A 20,964-nucleotide genomic window follows, 5' to 3' on the forward strand; every position below is an offset into this window, starting at 1 on the left:
AGAATTTCAACACTATGCTTCTTAAATGAGAATTTAATTTTGGCACATGTGAACTAGTCACTCAGACAGTATTACATCGCATTCTGTTAAAATTCTATTATATCTTATTGTATCATTTCAATAAAACCACAGTTTTCTGAACTTTTAAGTCAATAATTCCAAACCTGCATCACTTTTCTCTGATACTGACCAGGCTTTTTTCAATTAAATGCTTCTTTGTAACCACCAATCAAATTGGTTCTGTATAAATTCTTAGAACTAGAGAAATTGAGAACTATTTGTCTTCATTCACATAATTGATGAGATGTGTAATGGATTATGGTCTAGATGAGTCCCTGGAGGATGCTGTAATATAGCATATGAATGTGTCCAGTTTCAAGTAGCAAATTAATTTCAAATTGATCAACATTTATCCCTTTTAAAATCTAGTTAGGCAAGTTCCAGAAAGGCACTGTTAAGAATTGGCAGGGAGGAAAAAAACTTGCCCAAATTTTGACTCTTCCTGTACATCTAAAATGGTATAGAGAGAAGAGTATCAGAAATAAGCTTTGTGGCTTGCCAATCCTTTAAAAACTGTGGAAAGCAAATCCAAATAATGTGACCTGAATACTCAGAGTTTTTTTTTATTTTAGGTTTCTGTCTCTTTCATTCGAGGAGAATAATAGGAAAATTTTTTTATCTGAATAAGGAAGCTTGTATGAAGTTTTCAGTGACCTTATTTCTTCAACCCCATTCTTTGCTTCTTGAATTTTAAAAAATCTCTACTGTTAATATAGCAGCAGCTTTCATGGGAAAAGATTTTTGTGGGTGGAAAAGGAGCTGGGCCAACAGCAGGTGGATAACCATCTCTGAGAGACTCTTAACACGTTACTCTCATTCAGTTTAGAAGAGTATAAAATGAGGTATAAGAGGAAAGGAGTCTGAATTTAGATAAATATTTCAATTTTTACATACATGAAGGGATTATCATACTTCCACAAATTAAGTATACTGTCCAACTTCCCCATTGGGAGACAGTTCTCCATGCATGTAAAAAAATGTTTTTTAATTTTATATGTGGTACAGCCGATTAATAATGTTGTGATGGTTTCAGGTGCACAGCACAGCGACTCAGCCATATATTTACATGTATCCATTCTCTCCCAAACTCCCCTCCCACCTAGGCTGCTCCGTGCATTTTGTATGTCCCATGTTGTTCAGCTTCTGAGCAAATAATCTATTGCATAGAGTTTACCCTGAGACATTTGCTTGTGTTCCACAGTTACTTAACCTGCCTAGAGCCCATCCCCTTCCTTCCCTCCTGCGTCACCGCCTCCTCCTCCTCCTCCTTGTCCTTCAGTTGTGCCAGCAGCTTATAACAGCTAGAATCTCCTAATGTTGGGGTTCTTCTTCTATGATGCAGCCCACCACTCAGGCAGAAAAATGGCTGGCACGTATCTTGTTTCCCCTGCAGGAAGTGGGAAAGCAATGGAAGACATTTCTCTGGCTGATGTTTTTTGCCATCTCTCTAAGTCAATCTCTTGTATCTTCTCTCAGTGTATGTATATGAAACAGTGACAGCCTAACTTGTTAGCTTGAAAGTAGGGTAAAGTCTCAGACCCTTCATGGTTTCTAACCTAACCAGCATGCACAAGGAATTGCAAACCCAAGTGCCCATGGAAACCAGGCAAGGGATGTGAATTAAGACAATTGGTTCGGGTGTAAAATAATTAATGGCAACTGACTTTCAGCCTTAGAGTTACGTTTGATAGGGAGTAATGGGGACTGCAGCAACTGCAGGCAGTATCTTCTTGAGAAACATCCTGCCTTAGAAGTATTTGCTGGGACTTCCCTGGTGGTACAATGGTTAAGATTTCTTCGCCTTCCAATGCAGGGAGTGCAGGTGCGATCCCCGATTGTGAAGCTAAGATCTTGAAAAGCCAAAATTTAAAACAGAAGCAATAATGTATTCAATAAAGACTTTTTAAATGGTCCACATCAAGAATATCTTTTTTTTTTTTAAGAAGTATTTGGCAACCTATTCTACTTGACACAGGCTTCCCTTATAGCTCAGTTAGTAGAGAGTCCACCTGCAATGCAGGAGACCCCTGTTCCATTCCTGGGTTGGGAAGATCTGCTGCAGAGGGGATAGGCTACCCACTCCAGTATTTGTATTCTTGGGCTTCCCTTGTGGCTCAGCTGGTGAAGAATCCACCTGCAGTGCGGGAGACCTGGGTTTGATCCCTGGGTTGGGAAGATCGCCTGGAGAAGGGAAAGGCTAACCAATCCAGTATTCCAGCCTGGAGAATTCCATGGACTGTATAGTCTGTGGTGTTGCAGAGTTGGGCATAACTGACCCACTTTCACTTTTCTACTTGAAAGCACTGTTGGGGTTAAACTAAGTTCACAAGGACTGAACCATCACCATTTAGTCTCTTCTGTCATTGATGATGAGAAACGCCAGGACAGGGAAGACTTTTTTCCCTTCTTGGTAACCAGGGGAACAGTTGGCACAATGCCAAAGTAGACTTGCCCAGAAAAACTGAAATCTTACCAATCCATATGTTGTGAAGTCTGACAAGAAGAGATATTGTATTTTTTTTTTTTAGATATATAAGCTGAGTCATATGGTAGTTTTAGTTTTTTGAGAAGACTCCATAGTGGCTGTGCCAATTTACATTCCCACCAACAGTGTAGGAAGGCTTCCCAGGTGGCTCAGTGGTTAAGAATCCACATGCCAATGCAGGACACTTGGGTTCTATCCCTGGGTTGGGAAGAACCCCTGGAGAAGGAAATGGAAACCCATTCCACTACTCTTACCTGGAAAATCCCATGGACAGAGGAACCTGGTGGGCTGCAGTATACGGGGTCGCAAAGATTTGGACATGACTGAGCACAGGTACACAGGCAGCAGTGCAGGAGGGTTCCCTTTCCAGCACATCCTAGTCGACATTTGTTACTTGTGTTCTTTTTGATGACAGCCATTCTGACGAGTGTGAGGTGGTATCTCATCATGGTTCTAATTTGCATTCTCCTGAAGCTTAGTGATGTGGAGCATCTTTTCTTATGTGTGTTGGGCATCTGCATTTCCTCTTAGGAAAATTCAGCTCTTCTGCCCATTTTTTAAAATTAGGTGGTTTGTTTTCCTGATGTTGAGTTGTAGAAGCTGTTTATATATGTTGGATATTAACTCCCTGTAGGTCACATCATTTGCAAAAATCTTCTCCCATTCAGTAGGTTTTCTTTTCATTTTGCTGATGGTTTCCTTCGTTGTGCAAAAGCTTTTCAGTTTAACTAGGCCCAATGTGTTTATCTTTTTATTCTATTTTTGTTTTAGAAGACAGATTCAAAAGAAATATTGCTGTGATTTTTGTCGATGAGTGTTCTGCCTATGCTTTCCTCTAGGACTATTATGGTTTCTGGTCTCAGGTCTTTAATCCATTTTGAGTTTATTTTTATATAGTGTTAGAGAATGTTATGATTTCATTCTTTAACATGTAGCTGTCAATTTTCCCAGAAACACTTATGAAGAGACTATCTTTTCTCCATTGTATGTTCTTACCTCCTTTGTCATTCATTAATTTACCATTAAGTGCACAGGTTTATTTCTGCCAAACTATTTTTCATAGTGACTGTATCATTTTGAATTCCCATCATCAGTGCATTGGAATTCCAGTTGCTCCACACAGGATTTGTGCTTTTTATAAAATTTAAGCAAGAATTTCAAATCTTTCTGAAGATGAGTTATATTAAAAATTGATATATATTATCCTGGAATTTTGTAATTTTTTTCCCAATGCAGGGTGGTTAAACTAAGTGGCAGGCTGACTCCATTCCATTTTTCCTTTGAGTTAATAGAGTATGTGTATGTGTATATGTACATGTATATATATGTACATACATAATATATATACATGTATATAACTCATTTATGAATTAATATGCATATGTTAGGAAATTGAAGGTATTTTGGTAAAAAATAGGATTAAATTCTGTCTTACATATGAATGATTAGTTTCTATATCATGTAAACACTTTGGTGAATAACTCGGTTTCCTCAATATGGAAAAGAATCTATTCAGACAAGTCTTTAGAGGCTTATTAATATAAGAGTTTTTGGCTACATTGGAGCTAAAATTTCCAATATAGCTGACAAGACCACTCCATCTTTATTTGGAGCATGCAACAGCCCATGAAAAGAACAACTTAAAAGGGCTGGATTACTTTATAAAATTTTCAAGCCAGTAATAGTTCTCATGTAAGTAGAATTGGCCTCTGCAGATAATGCAGGTCATTCAGACCGAACTGGAATTTTCAATTGCCTTTTAAGTCATTCAGTAAGGTGCTAATGAAACTTAGGAGGAAAATTTGGCTTCCCTAATGTCCAGAGTGACAATACTGCCTTGCATACAATAACATTAGTGTTTTAACAGCCTTCCATTTATTCTGGGAAAAACACCAAGAGAGAAAGTGAATTTTCCAGAATAGAGACACTTGGGTTTGCTCTTTCTTGTGACTAGTTTCTTAGGATAATTTGCAAAGCTTTTTGCAAGACTGAAATAAATACAGGACAGAAGTAGAATTGAACTTTAACATTCATGACTTTTTCTCAAGATATGATTATCAAGTAGGCTTTTTAAATGTCTGCCTTAATTAAATATTCAAAAGAGGCTGAGACTGCAGTTATATATGCAAATTGACTTTTTTAGTATCTTGGCTTGAAATTATTGTTCATTCTTTCTCAAGGATGCTACCATTTAGAGGTTATGGAATTGAAGATATTTCGGTAAAAATTATGGTTAATTTTTGTCTTAGAGCAAGACCCAACTGTCCTCTGCCATGGATTATTTCTGTGTCTTCCCACTGACAGTGCTAGAGAAGCAATATCAAAATGCTTATTGTGTAATGTGAAGTAACCCCAATGTAAATACTCCTTGTATAGACAGCATCCACTCACAAATGCTGCTTACCTGGTGTGGACTGTAAATGAGAGAATTTGTGACTTTCTCAAATGGCCAATTCTTGAATTTGTGACTCTATAAAGACAACAAAAGGAATGCTTTGGGACACTTGAGCCCACCCATCCACTTAAATGGAGCTATGTGTGGTTATATACCCATATAGTTAGCTTATAGATATTTATATGTACAGTTGTGCTTATCATAGACTTGAGATTCTATTATATCAATTTTCTATTCCTTCTCACAAATAAAGCAAGATAAGCATGAGCAGTGTAGTCCAGTTAGTAATGCTTATTTTTATTTATCCTAATTTTTCCTTTTTCTTACATCTTCTGAGCCTCTTGTTACCATGTCCTCTGTTGTATTGCAGTGATATTGATCCAAAGAATATATTAGTAATTAATTAATGTATAGTTATTAATCAGTCCTTACACCTTTTTCTTATTGTTCACCCAACTGCTGTCTTTATTTTCTATAAAATAAGAGATATTTTATTAAGTGTGTTCTGTCAAATTCTGACTGCTGGCTTTTTGTTTATTAGAATACAATTGTGTTTCTCTTTTCTCCCCCTCTAATGTTTTCTTTTAATCATGCTGGTGGTGAAAAGAAGGGTGCATTTTATATTTGCAGTGATCCATTTTGAAACAGCAGGAGACGTCCTGTTATTCAGGCAGTGTTAGGTGGACTATATTTTCCCATTAGTTGAATGCATAAACCTTTCCCAAATTGATTAATTTCCTTAGTGACATATCAGGGAGAAAATTCTAGTAATTCTGGAGAAAATCTAAAAAGCTGGTGGAAGATGTCAAGAGGCTTAAGGTCAGTAGTTTGACCTTTTTAATTATCTTCTTTAGGGCATGAATAATGTATGAAACAACTTTTAATGGAGGATAGAATTTGAAGAACGAAATAAAATTTCAATTTCCATATATAGCATTTGTGAGGAAAAATGAAACAGAAACATATATTCCTATACTAGTGGAAAAAGGGAATGTGTTTTTTTGAGTTTGCTTACTGTTCTTCATTATATAGCAGAATTCCTAGTAAGTGTGCAACATATTTGCATGAGTATTAAAATAATTCATCATGATTAATTCTGCTATAGGAAATCTCAGCCCTAATTACAATCTGCCATATACTATCATGGTTTGTCAGTGTTTCATATTTTACTGGAGTTGCAGTGGAATTGCAGCTCGTATAACAGTACCGATGTCATCTGAGTTCACTGTGATTAATGTGGTTCTGAAGGAGATCTAATAACGATTAGCCGGTTTCATAAAGTGTTACAGAATAAGGTCGATGTGAGAAAAATTTTAAAGCTCTTCACAATGTGCAGTCTAGCAAGTACCTCTGGCAACAAATTGGGTTTCTTGAAGGATGAAGAGATTTAACCTTGGAAACAGATGAGCTACTAGGGCAACGCTGGGCAGAGGTTCAGTAATTTGCCTTAAAGGCTCGGAGGAAAGCAAGACAAGTCTAGAATTAATGATGGAAAGTTATAAAGAAGTAGATATCAGTCTGATACACTGAAATCTCAAAAAATCAAAACTTTGACCAGAAGCAGGGTGAAAGTGGGCTTCGTGGATATAATGGGCCCAGTAAGGTGTGGCGCTTCCTATGACTGGAAGTATTTGGTAGAGAGACAAGATGCCTGCTTATGGAGAGTTTTACGAAGTATGATTTTAATGGTTCAGAAGAGGAGATTGTCTTTAGGTAAATTCTGAATTATTTTTCAACCATGTGTATCCATAAATGAATTTCCTTCACAATATCAACAAATTTCTTATATTGTTCTTAGATTTTGGTGGAGGCTTCAGTGGGAGATGGCTTTACTGGAGACATTGCAATTGATGATTTGTCATTCATGGACTGCACTCTCTACCCTGGTAAGGAAGGATATTTCAATGTATGAGTGCTTTCAAGCATGTTTACTTGAATAGAACTTCCAAGGAAATCAATATTTCATTTCCAGAAATATTCCAAAAGTATTTGCACTTCTCTCTATTCTCTTAATTAACCCTAACCCTGGAAAAGGTTGCAAATCTTTGTAATTCTTCAAACTCTTTGCAAACATAGTAAAGAGGTTTGAATCAGTTGTGTATACATCCCATCACATTCAAAGTATTAGGAAAATGTGTCTGAAGTTAAACAGTAATTCTATCATATTGGGCCGGGGCGGGGGAGGGGAGGGGGTGGGCAGTTATAATAACTGAACTGATTGCTTTGTAATTACATTGTTTTGTAGACTTTAGTAACCATTCAGTTACCTTCAGTGATGTCTTACTCTAAGGCTGCACTTTAAACATTCCTGAGGATTGCTGCCAGCCATTTCCTTTCCAAGTTAAAGACTTCTTTCCATTAAAAAACTAATATATTTATTCCAGATTTATATCTCCGTCCTCAAACTCCTCCCCTCTCCCCGAACTCCAGAAAGAAAGTGAGTCACTTAGTTGTGTCTGACTCTTAGAGATGCCATGGACTATATAGTCCATGGAATTCTCCAGGCCAGAATACTGGAGTGGGTAGCTCTTCCCTTCTTCAGGGGATCTTCCCAACCCAGAGATCTAACCCAGGTCTCCCACATTGCAGGCGGATTATTTACCAGCTGAGCTGCCAGGGAAGCCCAAGAATGCTGGAACTCCAGACTTGGATACTAACAACCTATTCAGTATCCAAACTTAGATGTAACGAGCATCTCAAAGATAACTAGGGAAATAACCTAAAACAAACACGCCCCAAGGGAGACTCATTCCAGCAGTGCATAGTGATCTAGTAGAGTAGATATCAAGCTCTTGGAAGGTAATTTTGGGATTGAGACTGTAGACTCTTTAATTGCATGACAAGAAGAAGCACCGTCTCCTCCTCAGAGTGATCAGAGGTTGGGTAGTTTAAAAATCAATTGCAGTAATCCAAGGAGAGCCTTTTCATATGCTGAAAACTTTACATGCAATGGTCCATCAGAGTATCTACCCCTTCCCAGACATAATCAGAGGGCTGGATTCCAGTGCTTTCTACTGTAGCTACATGCCCCAGCTCCAATTTTCCGGCTCATCATTCTGGCAGGGTTAATTATCATCCTCAGTGTAGCAGTTTCCATGGAACTCTGCAGAGTCAAACCCCTCTCTGGAAGGCCAGCAAAGATGAAATCAGAATTCAACAAGTTTACTTTTATCCCTCAATGTGTAAAAGTAAAATTTGGATGACCCATTGTCCCCTCAATCCTATAATTTTTGCCTCCCTTCTTATCTCAGTGAATGACAATTTATCTCTAGTTGCTTATACTTCATCAACAAATTTGATCAACCACTACCTACACGTGTATCCATTCTCCACTTCTCATTTCCCTTGCTTCTCTCCTCTTGGTCCAAATCACCAGTGTCTCTGTGTAGATTTTTGTGATTGCTTTTTAAATGATCTCTCTGCTTCTACCCTTGAACCATATAATCTCTTCTCATATAACAGCAGCCAGAATGATCCTTTTCAAACTTACATAAGCTCATGTCACCCTAACCTGAGCCTTGCTATGACATCCATCTCATTCAGAACAAAAGCCAAACTTCTTACAATAACATCCAAGGAGTAAATGATTGGCACTGTCATATATGGCTCTGTTTTTACCTTCTACCACTGTGCTTTTTTTTGAAAGCACCTTCTTTTTAAAATTTTATTTGTTTAATTTTTGTCTCTGCTGGCTCTTCCAGCAGAGACAAGTCCATGTCTCTGCACATGGACTTTCTCTAGTTGCGGGGAATAGGGGCTACTCTCTAGTTGAGGTATGCAGGCTTCTCACTGCAGTGGCTTCCTGTTGTGGAGCACGGGCTCTAGGTGCGTTGGCTGCATTAGTTGTGACTCATGGACTTAGTTGCCCCACAGCGTGTAGGATCCTCCAGGACTAGGAATCAATCCTATGTCACCTGCATTGGCAGGTGATTGCTTAACCACTGAACCACCAGGGAAGTCCTGACCAATGTGCTTCTAATTGACGTCCCTTAGTGATAAGACCCCTTAAGTGGTCCTTGATTACTCCAACCCCCTTATGCCTCAGGACTTTTATACCTGCTTTCCCCTCCTCCTGGAATGTGCTTCCTCCAGATAATCCATTTCACCTCCTTCTTTCTGATCACTGCTAGAGAATTTCTTCTCTAGTAAAACCTTCTCTCAACCTATACCCCGCCTCTCTCTCAAACATACACACATCTCTTCTTATCTCTTTACCTGACATTTTCCATCTCCTGTTTTTCTCCACAACACCTATCATCACCTTATAGTCAAATTTGATTTTCTCCCATAATAATGTTGCATGAGAGGAGGGATTTTATTTGATCACTGCTGTTCCTTGTAGTATAAACCGTACCTGGTGCATAGTAGTACTTAATAAGCATCTATTGGATAGATGGGTGGATAGGTGGAGAGATGTCTATTTTTTAAGTGCTTATGTATTTTAGTTTATTATTACTATTGCTAAAATATTAATTATGTATGTAATATACTATACGTCAGCCTCTGTTGAAAGCCAAATCTCAATGGCTTATAACCAGTAGCATTTATTTCTTGCTCTCAAGTGTGTCAGTTGGCATAGAAAAATAACAGCAAACATACACTCTTCTTGTTCATATCTCCATATAATTCTATGTTGTTTTAATTGTTTTAGTCACTGAGTTGTGTCTGACTCTTTTGTGACCCCATGGACTGTAGCCCACCAGGCTCCTCTGTCCTTGGGATTTCCTGGGCAAGAACACTGGAGTGGGTCACCATTTCCTACTCCAGGGGATCTTCCTGACCTGAGGATCAAACCTGCATCTTCCTGCATTGATGGGCAGATTCTTTATCATTGAGCTACCAGGGAAGCCCCATAATTCCATGTAGTTCCAAACTATATATCTGTTCTGCATGTCCTATCTATCTGGGACCCAAGCTGATGGACCAAATCCTTGTCTGACACATTCTGTTTTTAAGTCAGAGGGTTAGAAAAAGAAAGCACACTTAAAGGTTTTATTAGGGCCTCGTGTCTACTAGCTTCCACTGGTCAGAGCGAGTTAAGTGATCAAGCCTAACAATGGGGCACAGCAGTATTCGCTACAGTTGGGGAGCTTGGCAAGGACAGAAAATACAGAAAGTCCTTAAAAGAAAGGGAGCTGATAGATGGTTGTATTTCATGTTGGTCCAGTGGTTGGGTATCTGCCTTCCAGTGCAGGGCATGCAGGTTTGATCCCTGGTGGGGGAACTGGGATCCCACATGCTGCAGTACAACTAAGGCCATGCCCCGCAACAGCTCTGAGTCTGTGTACTCTAGAGCCCTCGTGCCACAACTAGAGAGAAGTCCATGGGCCTCAGCGAAGATCCTGTGTGCCACGACTAAGACCCAACAGTGCCATAAATGAATAAGTAAATATTAAAAAACACACTTCCTTAAATATTGTTATCACTCTCCATATCATCTCATATAATCCTGTAACCTTTTAAAAATCTGGAATAGTGCTTGGTCCATCACAGGTTGAAGAGACCTTGAATGATAAATAGGTTGGATGTGTTTGTTATCCCAATTTTGTGGAGCACATTGAGGAGGAGATAGCCAGTCTAAGGCTGCGTAGCTATCAAATGTCAGAGTGCAGTCTTCTTCTGTGGATCAGAATGCTTACCACTATCATTATATTGCTCATCAAATGCATTCACCTCCCAAGGAAGAAAAAGAAATTTCCATTTTAGGGATCTGAAAAACAAAACTTAAAGAACGTAGATGACTGGGATGAGAATACACAGTTGAAAGCTGTAATGAGATTTTCACCTAAGGTGTGTGATTTCAGTACCCAAATCACCTCCCATTCTTAGCTTAGGGAGAATGGCTGTAACCCCAGTGGTGGAAGGGAATAAAGAATTCAGAAAGAGAACCAAGGCATCGTGGATACTGTTGCTGCTTTAATTATACTGCTGCATGTGTTCTGTGGCTGATGTTTCCAAGGTGGAGAGGAAAGAGCTGCCAGAAACAAGGGCAGAGATGTGAAATATCAGTTACACACCATTAGTCCCAATTTTCTGGTTTACATTTTGGAATAAAAATATGGAATTTTAAAGACTGTCTGAACTGTGTGGTTTTCATGTTGGCTTCATAACAAAAGAAACTGGGTTGAAACTGCAGAATCTGATGAAGCCATATGTCTCATAAAGGAAGTTGATGTAATCTTACTATAAGATGAAAATGAAAATAAAAATTAGGCTTTTAATAAAAATATTGCTTTTGATGATTATCAGTCAGTGTTTTGTCATGACATCACATTAGCTGAGATGGGATCAGTGTATGTAGGATCACTTACATTGATTTGCTTTCAGTATAAACATTATCTATGGCATGTTCCCCCTCTTGATTAATGAAACAAAACAAATAAAAACTAAACAAAAACAAAAACACAAACTATTGACCTCATGTCCAAAATACAGTTTTGTAACCTGTAATTTTATTTTATACTAAAAATGGCTAAAGTGAAGTAGATTATTTCATTTTTACCCATTTCCTCAAAATCAAACTCTTTCCACCATATCTCCCTTATACCTTTTGGATGAACTCAGTTTTCTCTAGCAACCCAGGATTGAAATACCATAGTCATCTTTGGCTTTCCCCTTAAACTTGCCCCCTTGCAGATCCTATTAACTCTCAACTCCAAAATATTTCTCACATCTGTTCTATTTTTCCATTACCTCTGCCATGTCCTTGACTCGAATGATTGAGCTTCTTAACTGCAAACCTTTATTACTTTTCCTCAATAATTTTTATGCCATAAGCTTAGTTTATTTCCACTTAATCCTAGACGATTATTACTTGCTCTTTTAGGTCATTCTTCTCTCATTTTCTAACTTCAAGTTGTTTCTAATAATTTTCAAATCCATTCTCAATTATGGATTGTACTGCCTTTGTTTCAGTACTTTGATGACAGAGATTCTCGTTTTAAATCTAATTCAGGAGGAAAATAGAGAAACAGCTGTTTAGACAAGATTAATTACATTTCTAGGGAAAGTAGACAATCTTAACCATGCAATTGAATCATATGATTCTTTGCATTAGTGTGTGATGATGTTGTCTATTCCCAGAGTAGATAATGATGCGGAATGATGGCAAAGTTAAATAGCTTTCCCTTCACCTTGAATTAGACCTTCAGAGTAGATTATTTTGGAAGAATTGTTACCAGACATTCAGGTTTAAAAATATTATCCCAGAGGAAGTATCTGTTTTGCATTATGCCTTCCATCTTCAATCAGAAAAGCAAGAAGTACATTTCTTTCAGCAGAACACATTATTGGTGAGATACCTGAGTTATTTGGAAGAATAGATCTGTGATGACATGGCATCACAACATACTCTTTGCCAACTGAAATAAAAATCGCCTATATACTTTTCTGTTTATTTTTTAATTTGCACTTTTTATTTTGTATTGGAATATAGCAAATTAACAATGTTTTGATAGTTTCAGGTGAACAGCAAAGGCACTCAGCCATACATATACATGTATCCATTCTTCCCCAAACTCCCCTTCCATCAGGCTGCCACATAACATTGAGCAGAGTTCTATGTGCTATACAGTAGGTTTCTGTTGGTTATCCATTTTAAATATAGCTGTGTGTACATATCCATCCCAAATTCCCTATCTCTTCTCCCCATCCTTTCCCCTACCCCTGCCACCAAAAGTTCATTTCCTAAGTCTGTGAGTCTGTTTTGTAAGTAAGTTCTTTACATCATTTCTTTTTGTTTTCCATATATGAGAGATGTCATGTGATATTTCTCCTTCTTTGACTTCACTCAATATGACAATCTCTAGGTCCATCTATGTTGCTGCAAATAGCATTATTTCATTCTTTTTAATTCTGTGTAATATTCCATTATATACATGCACCATATTTTCTTTATCTGTCTCTCTGTAAATGTCTGTAAACCGTAAATAGTTCTGCAGTGAACACTGGGGTGCGTGTATCTTTTCAGATCGTGTTTTTCTCTGGCTATATGCCCAGGAGTGGGTACTTTTCACCAGTTGAAAGTTTCAGAATTCAGCATGCATATTACATTGACTAGTTACTAGAATTACTAATTATTAGAGTGAGTATTGGACTTCCCAGGGGGCACAGTTGTAAAGAATTTGCCTGCCAATGCAGGAGATGCAAGAGATGTAGGTTCGATCTCTGAGTCGGGAAGTTTCCCTGGAGTTGGAAATGGCAACCCACTCCAGTATTCTTGCCTGGAAAGTTCCAAGAGGTGTCTGTGGGATACAGTCCATGGGATCACAAAGAGTCGGACATGACTGAACATGCATAAGGAACAAGAATGAGCATCACTATCTAAGGTATTCATATTTTATTTTTCCAAGGAAAGTTGTGACTAAGTCAAGGGCATTTCTTGCATCTGATGACACCTTAAGATTGAGAAACGATGTGCTCCACATTTCCATGTCCACACCGAGTAGCTTTTGCTATTGCTGCCAAACTGGCCGAGTTATGGAATTTCTGACATCTCTCCTCCTCTGCCTACACATCTTACCAGCTTTATTTGTTCTTGATCAAGTCTCCCTTCCTTCTACAAAGGGTGGTATTTGTTTCAGTGGCAAAATGTGTGTGTTGTATTGTGTATGCTTTTAGGATATCACAGGCAGCTTTTTACCTTCTAATACTAAGCTGTTTGGTGTGCCCATTACATTTATCTCAATATAATAAATTTCATGAAAGCATTATGCTTTGGGAAAAATCTGTACTTTGAAAGGAAATACAGATTCTGAAAAATTTTTAGAAATGCTGGAAATATTTCTTCAAGGCATAAATGAAGAAATTTGAGGCTCAGTGATTATAATCTGAAATATTCTTGTTTTAGTGTTCTAGTGTAGTTTTGTAAAGTGATTTAGCATATATCCAGGGAAAAGTTTTGTCCAAAGCCTGTGCTCTGTGCAACTTAATATTTTTTATTATGTCTCTAGAAAATAAAACTGGACAAATAACTGACTTATTTTAATTTAAAACTTTAAAATTTTGTCATCTTTTATTTGAGGGAAATACTAAATACACCAAATGGAGAAGACTGTTAAAATACTTAAATTTTAGCTGGAGAAATCACTTTCCTCCAATTGTTCTTTTGGTGCTCTCAAATACAAAGATACTACACTTAAGATTCATTAATTTTGGTGGAATACAGTGTAATGAGAAAAGGACAAAGAATTTTAAGATTTAAAAAGCCTAGTCAACCTCATGCAAAAATATTAGAATAAATCCAGATGTGAGCTTATGGAAATGAATTAGAAAAACAATAAAAAGGAAGATTATGTTAAAAATAGCCAGAGATTAAAATACAATTACAGAAGAATGGAATTAGGAAGACAGTTGGATATTATTTGCAAAGTTCTGAGAAAAAATGACTGTTAGTCTAGAGCAAAGCAAAATTCTTTCAAGAATGAGGGTGACAAGAGGCACTCAGTATGACATCCACAATCAAATGAAAAAATGAATTTACTGCACCAGACTCTTACCAAATGAACGATGTAAATGTCAACATTATAAGACAGAATGAGCCAAACCAAGGCTGAGATGCAAAAGGGAATAGACAGCAAAGTAAATGACAAACACACAGGTAATTCTTAGCTACACTAGTGGATGACGAATGTGTGATATGACCAGAATGTTTATGCATTCTTGGGGAATGTAGACATTGATGGAGTTACTTTTGAAACCAATTTGGCATTGTGTGTGTTAGTCAGTCGTGTCTCCTGGACTGCAGGTAGATTGAGCCACCAGAGAAGCCCCAGTTTGGCATTATCTATTATAATTAAATGTGCATGCTCTGTGACCAAGCAATTCCATACCTAGGTATATCAGGAGAAATGTACAAACAAATCCTCAAACAGGATCAACTCAAGAACCACTGATGGTATAATGGCTACAAAACATATGAAAACATATGTTACATAGTCATATAGTGAACTATTATACAGCAGTCAACCCCTGAACTGCGAGAACATACATTAGGTTGGGTGGGTGAATATACAATGTTAAGAAAAAATTAAGTTGCAGATTATAAAAAGAATGAATCCATTCATCCAAAGTTTGATTCTCAACAGTGTTTTATTTAAATCGGGCCTACATGGTGTTCCATGTATATGGTCACTATTCTAAGAATTTCAGTGTTATTTAGTCACATAATGAGCTAGTAAGTTAACACCGTAAGAGCTTATTTGGTTTATATGCAAATGAAGAAAATATGAATACAAATGAAAGCAAAGAAATAAAAAACACAGATTTCAGTGTTCTGTGAACCAGGGAAGATTGCAATGAGGGTCTGGAATCAACAGAGAAACACTAGAGGGTTCAAATCTGTTTGTGAATTTTATTTTCATAAACTTTGACTTTCATTATCCTTAAAAAAAAGCCTATATTTTATGTTCATTTTTCTATATGTATAATTATATTTCATGGGGGAAAAAAAGTGAAAGTGTTAGTTGCTCAGTCGTGTCCAACTCTTTGCAACCTCATGGCCTATAGCCTGCCAGGCTCCTCTGTCCACAGAATTCTCCAGGCAAGAATACTGGAGTGGGTTGACACTCCCTTTTCCAGGGGATCTTCCCAACTCAGGGATTGAACCCAGGTCCTGCATTGCAGGCAGATTCTTTACTGTCTGAGCCACGAGGAAAGCCCAATATATTTCATAATAAAATATAAAATGATAAGTGAGAAAAGTTTGAGTTGCATAATAGATTAATAGGTCAAAACGTGGTCATTTGTGTGGAAAAAATTGAATTTAGATTCTTATCACTGACAGAGAACAATAGAGGCCAGATGGAGTAAAGATCTAAATATGAAAAGTAAAGCTATCAAAACTTCATGAAAATTATCAAAGATATATTTATGATATTAGAACAGGGAAGATTATTTTTCAGTGAAAATTTAAAGCACAAACCATAAAGGGAATGATTGATATATTAAAGTTAGAATTTTTTTTTTCTGAAGGGCAACCATACAAAATGAAAAGACAAATCATAGATTACAAGAACTTATTTTTCACATAGATAAATGATTGAGGATTAGTATAGAGAATATAGGATTAATTTAAATTTGTGAATTAATATAAAGACAATGGATTCAATAGAAAGAAAGAGCAGAGAATGTGAATAGTCAAAAACTATAGTAAAATACTTGAGTGGCCTAAAGAGTCTCAGTAATTAGGGAAATACAAGTTAGAATATCACAGATTTATTTCAGAACTGTTACTGTGGCAAACATTAAAAAAAAAATTCATGATACGACGTGTTGGCTAGAATATGAGAAATGCACACAGTTCTGGGTGGAAATGGTAAACCACCTTTGAAAACAACTAAAGTTGACTAATTACATATTCTATAACTCTGAAATTTCATTTTAAGATGACTTTTCTTGGAAATACTCTGGCATGTGTTTACAGAGAGAAATGTACAAACACATCCATTGTAGGACTTTATATTCTTACTGTCCTACTTGAGAAGAGGTATACCAGCTGCAGACTATTCATACAATAAATATTGAATCTGGGTATTCATTTAATTGAATACCCTAAAGCAGTTAAAAATGAATGAATTGATTCTGTATGTATCAATAGAGAGAAATCTGAAAAGTATGTTTTGAGTCAAAAATGCAAGTTCAAAAAAAGTATGAATATTATTTATGTAAAAGTTTCTGACACATAACAGTATATATATATTTTATACAGAAAATGTTTGTTTGAGATAAGGATACAAAAATATGCATTGGAGGAATTCTTACTATATTCAGGATGTTAGTTCTTCCTAAGTTGATCTATAGGCTTAATGCAACCCCAATCAAACAGAATCCCAGGAGATTATTTTGTGAATAAGAAAAACTAAATCTAAAGTGTATATCGAGAGGCAAAAGGCCCAGAATATCCAATGTAGTATTGAAGGAGAACAAAATTGGAGGACTGACACTACCGACTTCAAGACTTATTATAAAGCTTCAGTAATCAAGACAGTGAGGTAATGGTTAAAGAACAGAGAAATATTGCGTTGGCCAGAAAGTTTGTTTGGGTTTTTCCATTCCATTTTATGGTAAAATCTGAATGAGCTTTTGGACCAACCCAGTATTTTATGGCAGTGACAACTTTGGCTTTAAGTCCTCTGCAACTAGCATGTATATGATACAGAGATGAAAGAGACACTGATGTATAGATCAGTCTTATGGACTCTGTGGGAGAGGGAGAGGGTGGGGAGATTTGGGAGAATGGCATTGAAACATGTATAATATCATGTATGAAACGAGTTGCCAGTCCAGGTTCGATGCACGATGTTGGATGCTTGGGACTGGTGCACTGGGACGACCCAGAGGGAGGGTGTGGGGAGGGAGGAGGGAGGAGGGAGGAGGGTTCACCTGTGGCAGATTCATTTCGATGTTTGGCAGAGCTAATACAATATTGTGAAGTTTAAAAATAAAAGAAAAAAAAAAGTAAACCTAAAATGAACCCTGCAAAAAAAAAAATGCTTATTGAATAGCTTACTGTCTAAATTAATTAGCTTGTATAAATTTCTTCTAAATTCTGTAATATCAGAAATTATCTTATTTAAATACTTCTGGGTGAATACTTTTGTTTGGGTCTGTCTTGCAGCCTTTGAATTCCAACTATGTGGGGATATCTGAAACAAACATGAGATGTTAGATTCATTGTGAAAGTGGAAGAGCAAAGTTCCTTTACATAGAGAACTTGAGGGTTTAATCTGACCTTGACTCTGGTCCCTAATGCCAGCACCTGGGATTCTTTTGGTTCCTGAAGATCATCCAAGCCCTGCTCTTGAGACTCCCATTTATTCAGTGAGCTCTGAAGAGTTTTCAATAATTTCCATCTGCACTTTCACTATTTTTATAATCAGAGATATCCAGAGTTATTTGCCATTACTAAGACCATGAACCCCAATTTATATGCTTACAATAAAGCAGTTCAGCAGATTAGAAAATGATATCAGATATTCCTTATAATGTTGAATGTGAAGCATACTTAGTAAAGTTTATCGTGTGCAATCTTTGAAGATTATGGAAAAACTGCCAAATGATACTTGTCTGTTATTTCAAGGTCATTTACCTGTGAACCTTCCAACTCCACCAGAAACTACAGTTCCAGTAACACTGCCTCCACACAACTGCACAGACAGTGAGTTTGTTTGCAGGTCTGATGGTCAGTGTGTCGAAAATATCCAGAAATGTGATTTTAGATATGACTGCCCTGACCAATCAGATGAATCCTCCTGCGGTATGTGAATTCCTAAATTTTGTATTAAATATAGCCATAAAATAGATAAGAAAACACTAGTGTAATCTCAAGTAGTATTGTAATGTCCTAGTTAGAAGTCTTCAACCTGGTTTAAAGCAGTTTCTTAATATAAAAGGTTTTTGTATAGAAAATGATGGAAGAGTCAGCATGCATTCTTCTATCATGTCCAACAAGAGGTAAGTGTCTTTAATATTTTAGATTCAGAATACTTGTTTTCATGACCTTAACTTGATTCTAGGGCTATCATTTACCAGCCCTTTTTTAATTCATCTTCATTTTGTCTTTATTCTTCAATATCATTACATGGAAATATTTAGAGAAGAAGCATAATACCCTCAAATAAGATGAATCTGTTCAAGTTTTGCCATTGTCAAAATACACATATACAATGAATACCATGTCAAATGTGCAGGGTTAATAAGAAAATCAATCCTAGTACATGTGGACACTGCAATAGCTATATACTGTTGAAAGATGGTATCCATTTCTTGGCATCTACCAATCTATGACTTTTAAAAAATGGATCTAGGCAAATTATTTAACTTGAAAGTGAATGTCTCAGTCAGAGATACAAACTGAGAGGAGGAAGATTGATCTGCATCTGAATAGGCAAAGCACAGGATCAGAAGAAATAAACACTTGTGAATTTTTTCCCTTCCTTGCCCATTATTAGGTATTGATTATATGTGAATTTACCATAATTTTGCTCAAATGTCTTGATAATATTAAAGATTTAGAATGTACAGACAGTACAGTGTATCAATTCAGTTCAGTTTGGTCACTCAGTCGTGTCCAACTCTTTGCTACCCCATGAATTGCAGCATGCCAGGCCTCCCTGTGCATCACCAACTCCCAGAGTTCACTCAGACTCACTTCCATCGAGTCAGTGATGCCATCCAGCCATCTCATCCTCTGTCGTCCCCTCGTCCTGCCCCCACTCCGTCCCAGCATCAGAGTCTTTTCCAATGAGTCAAACTCTTCACATGAGGGGGCCAAAGTACTGGAGTTTCAGCTTCAGTATCATTCCTTCCAAAGAAATCCCAGGGCTGATCTCCTTCAGAATGGACTGGTTGGATCTCCTTGCAGTCCAAGGGACTCTCAGGAGTCTTCTCCAACACCACAGTTCAAAAGCATCAATTCTTCGGCGCTCAGCCTTCTTCATAGTCCAACTCTAACATCCATACATGACCACAGGAAAAACCATAGCCTTGACTAGACGGACCTTTGTTGGCAAAGTAATGTCTCTGCTTTTCAATATGCTATCTAGGTTGGTCATAACTTTCCTTCCAAGGAGTAAGCGTCTTTTAATTTCATGGCTGCAGTCACCATCTGCAGTGATTTGGAAGCCCAGAAAAATAAAGTCTGACACTGGTTCCACTGTTTCCCCATCTATTTCCCATGAAGTGATGGGACCGGATGCCATGATCTTCGTTTTCTGAATGTTGAGCTTTAAGCCAACTTTTTCACTCTCCACTTTCACTTTCATCAAGAGGCTATTTAGTTCCTTTTCACTTATAGTGACATTCTAATTTGTCTGTGTCAGCCTCATCAAGGAATTCCAAAACTTAAAAAGTATAAATACACATGTAAACTAAATGAGGCTGAAGAAACTCATAAAATCAAAGCTGATCCATTCTGTGAATGAGATGAGACAGTAATTAATTCAAGTTGGTCAGGAAGATACACAGTGTATCACAGATGTAGGATAATGGAAGATGTTGTGGTATTCAGTCTTCTTCATGGGAAGACAACAGAATCCTCTTCTAATCACACATAAGTTATCTTTGTAAAAGTTTACACAAAATCTAATTAATTACACCTAGTGAGCAATTTTAGTGAATACAAACTTTCTTCTCAGTTCGGCTTAGAAATTTTAGTAATGTCATTGATGATTGAATGGGATGTTTTGTTAAGTTTTGTTAAGTTCTCCAAATGTCCTGAATGAATGCTTACAATTAAATTATCACTTTAAAATCATAAGGATGTTTAATTTTGATTAAACATGAATTTTTGCCATTTATTTCTGAATAAATTGTATGTCTTTCCTCCTCTATCTCTTGTAAGATGAACTATTGTGATAAATCTTCCTGTCATCTACAGTCTTACATTTTGTAAGTTTTTCATTATAATAAGAACAACAATATAAGATTTACCCCCTTGATATATTTTTAAGTGTACAATATGGCATTGTTGACTATAGGTACAATATTGTACAGCAGATAGCTTGCCTGAAACTCTGTCCTGTAATTTTTTAAAAACCTATACTTTTTAAGGTCTTTTTAAAATTATGTGAAGAACAAGATTCTATTGAATACTTAACCTCTTCACAGAATAATCATATGATCAATATTAATATCAGTGATTAAATAACACACTTGAATATCATGATTAAAATCACTTTTTTTGATGCAGTGTTTCCTTCTCAAATTTTATGTTAAACTGTGAACCAAGTTTCTAAATGGTGGTAGTGGTAGTCTATGCCGTTATTATTTATGCCATCTAAAGATACCCATGGTTGGTTCATGCTGATGCATGGCAGAAACTGTTAAAATATTGTAACATAATTATCATCCAATTAAAAACTGAAAAAAACTGGAGTTTTGGTTTTTATTTGTTTTAACACACCAGGCTTTCCATTTTATACACAAAACCTCATTGAATCTTTAAGAAGTAGAGGATTGAAAACAGACAGACATATGAACACATACAGAGAGAAAGGGAGGGGGAAAGGAAAAGAGAGCTTTTGTT

General features: G+C 36.9%; 1 protein-coding gene across 1 annotated transcript in view; it reads left to right on the forward strand.

Moving 5' to 3' along the window:
- Window positions 1-20,964, forward strand: part of MALRD1 (MAM and LDL receptor class A domain containing 1) — a 573,786-nt gene that overhangs the window by 168,496 nt on the left and 384,326 nt on the right. Inside the window, exons 20-21 of the mRNA XM_055545367.1 lie at window positions 6,739-6,826; window positions 18,019-18,195. Coding sequence (XP_055401342.1) covers window positions 6,739-6,826; window positions 18,019-18,195 — 265 coding nt within the window. The remainder of the gene's footprint in view (window positions 1-6,738; window positions 6,827-18,018; window positions 18,196-20,964) is intronic.

Source organism: Bubalus kerabau, chromosome 13, assembly GCF_029407905.1.
Source record: "Bubalus kerabau isolate K-KA32 ecotype Philippines breed swamp buffalo chromosome 13, PCC_UOA_SB_1v2, whole genome shotgun sequence".
NCBI lineage: Eukaryota > Metazoa > Chordata > Mammalia > Artiodactyla > Bovidae > Bubalus > Bubalus kerabau.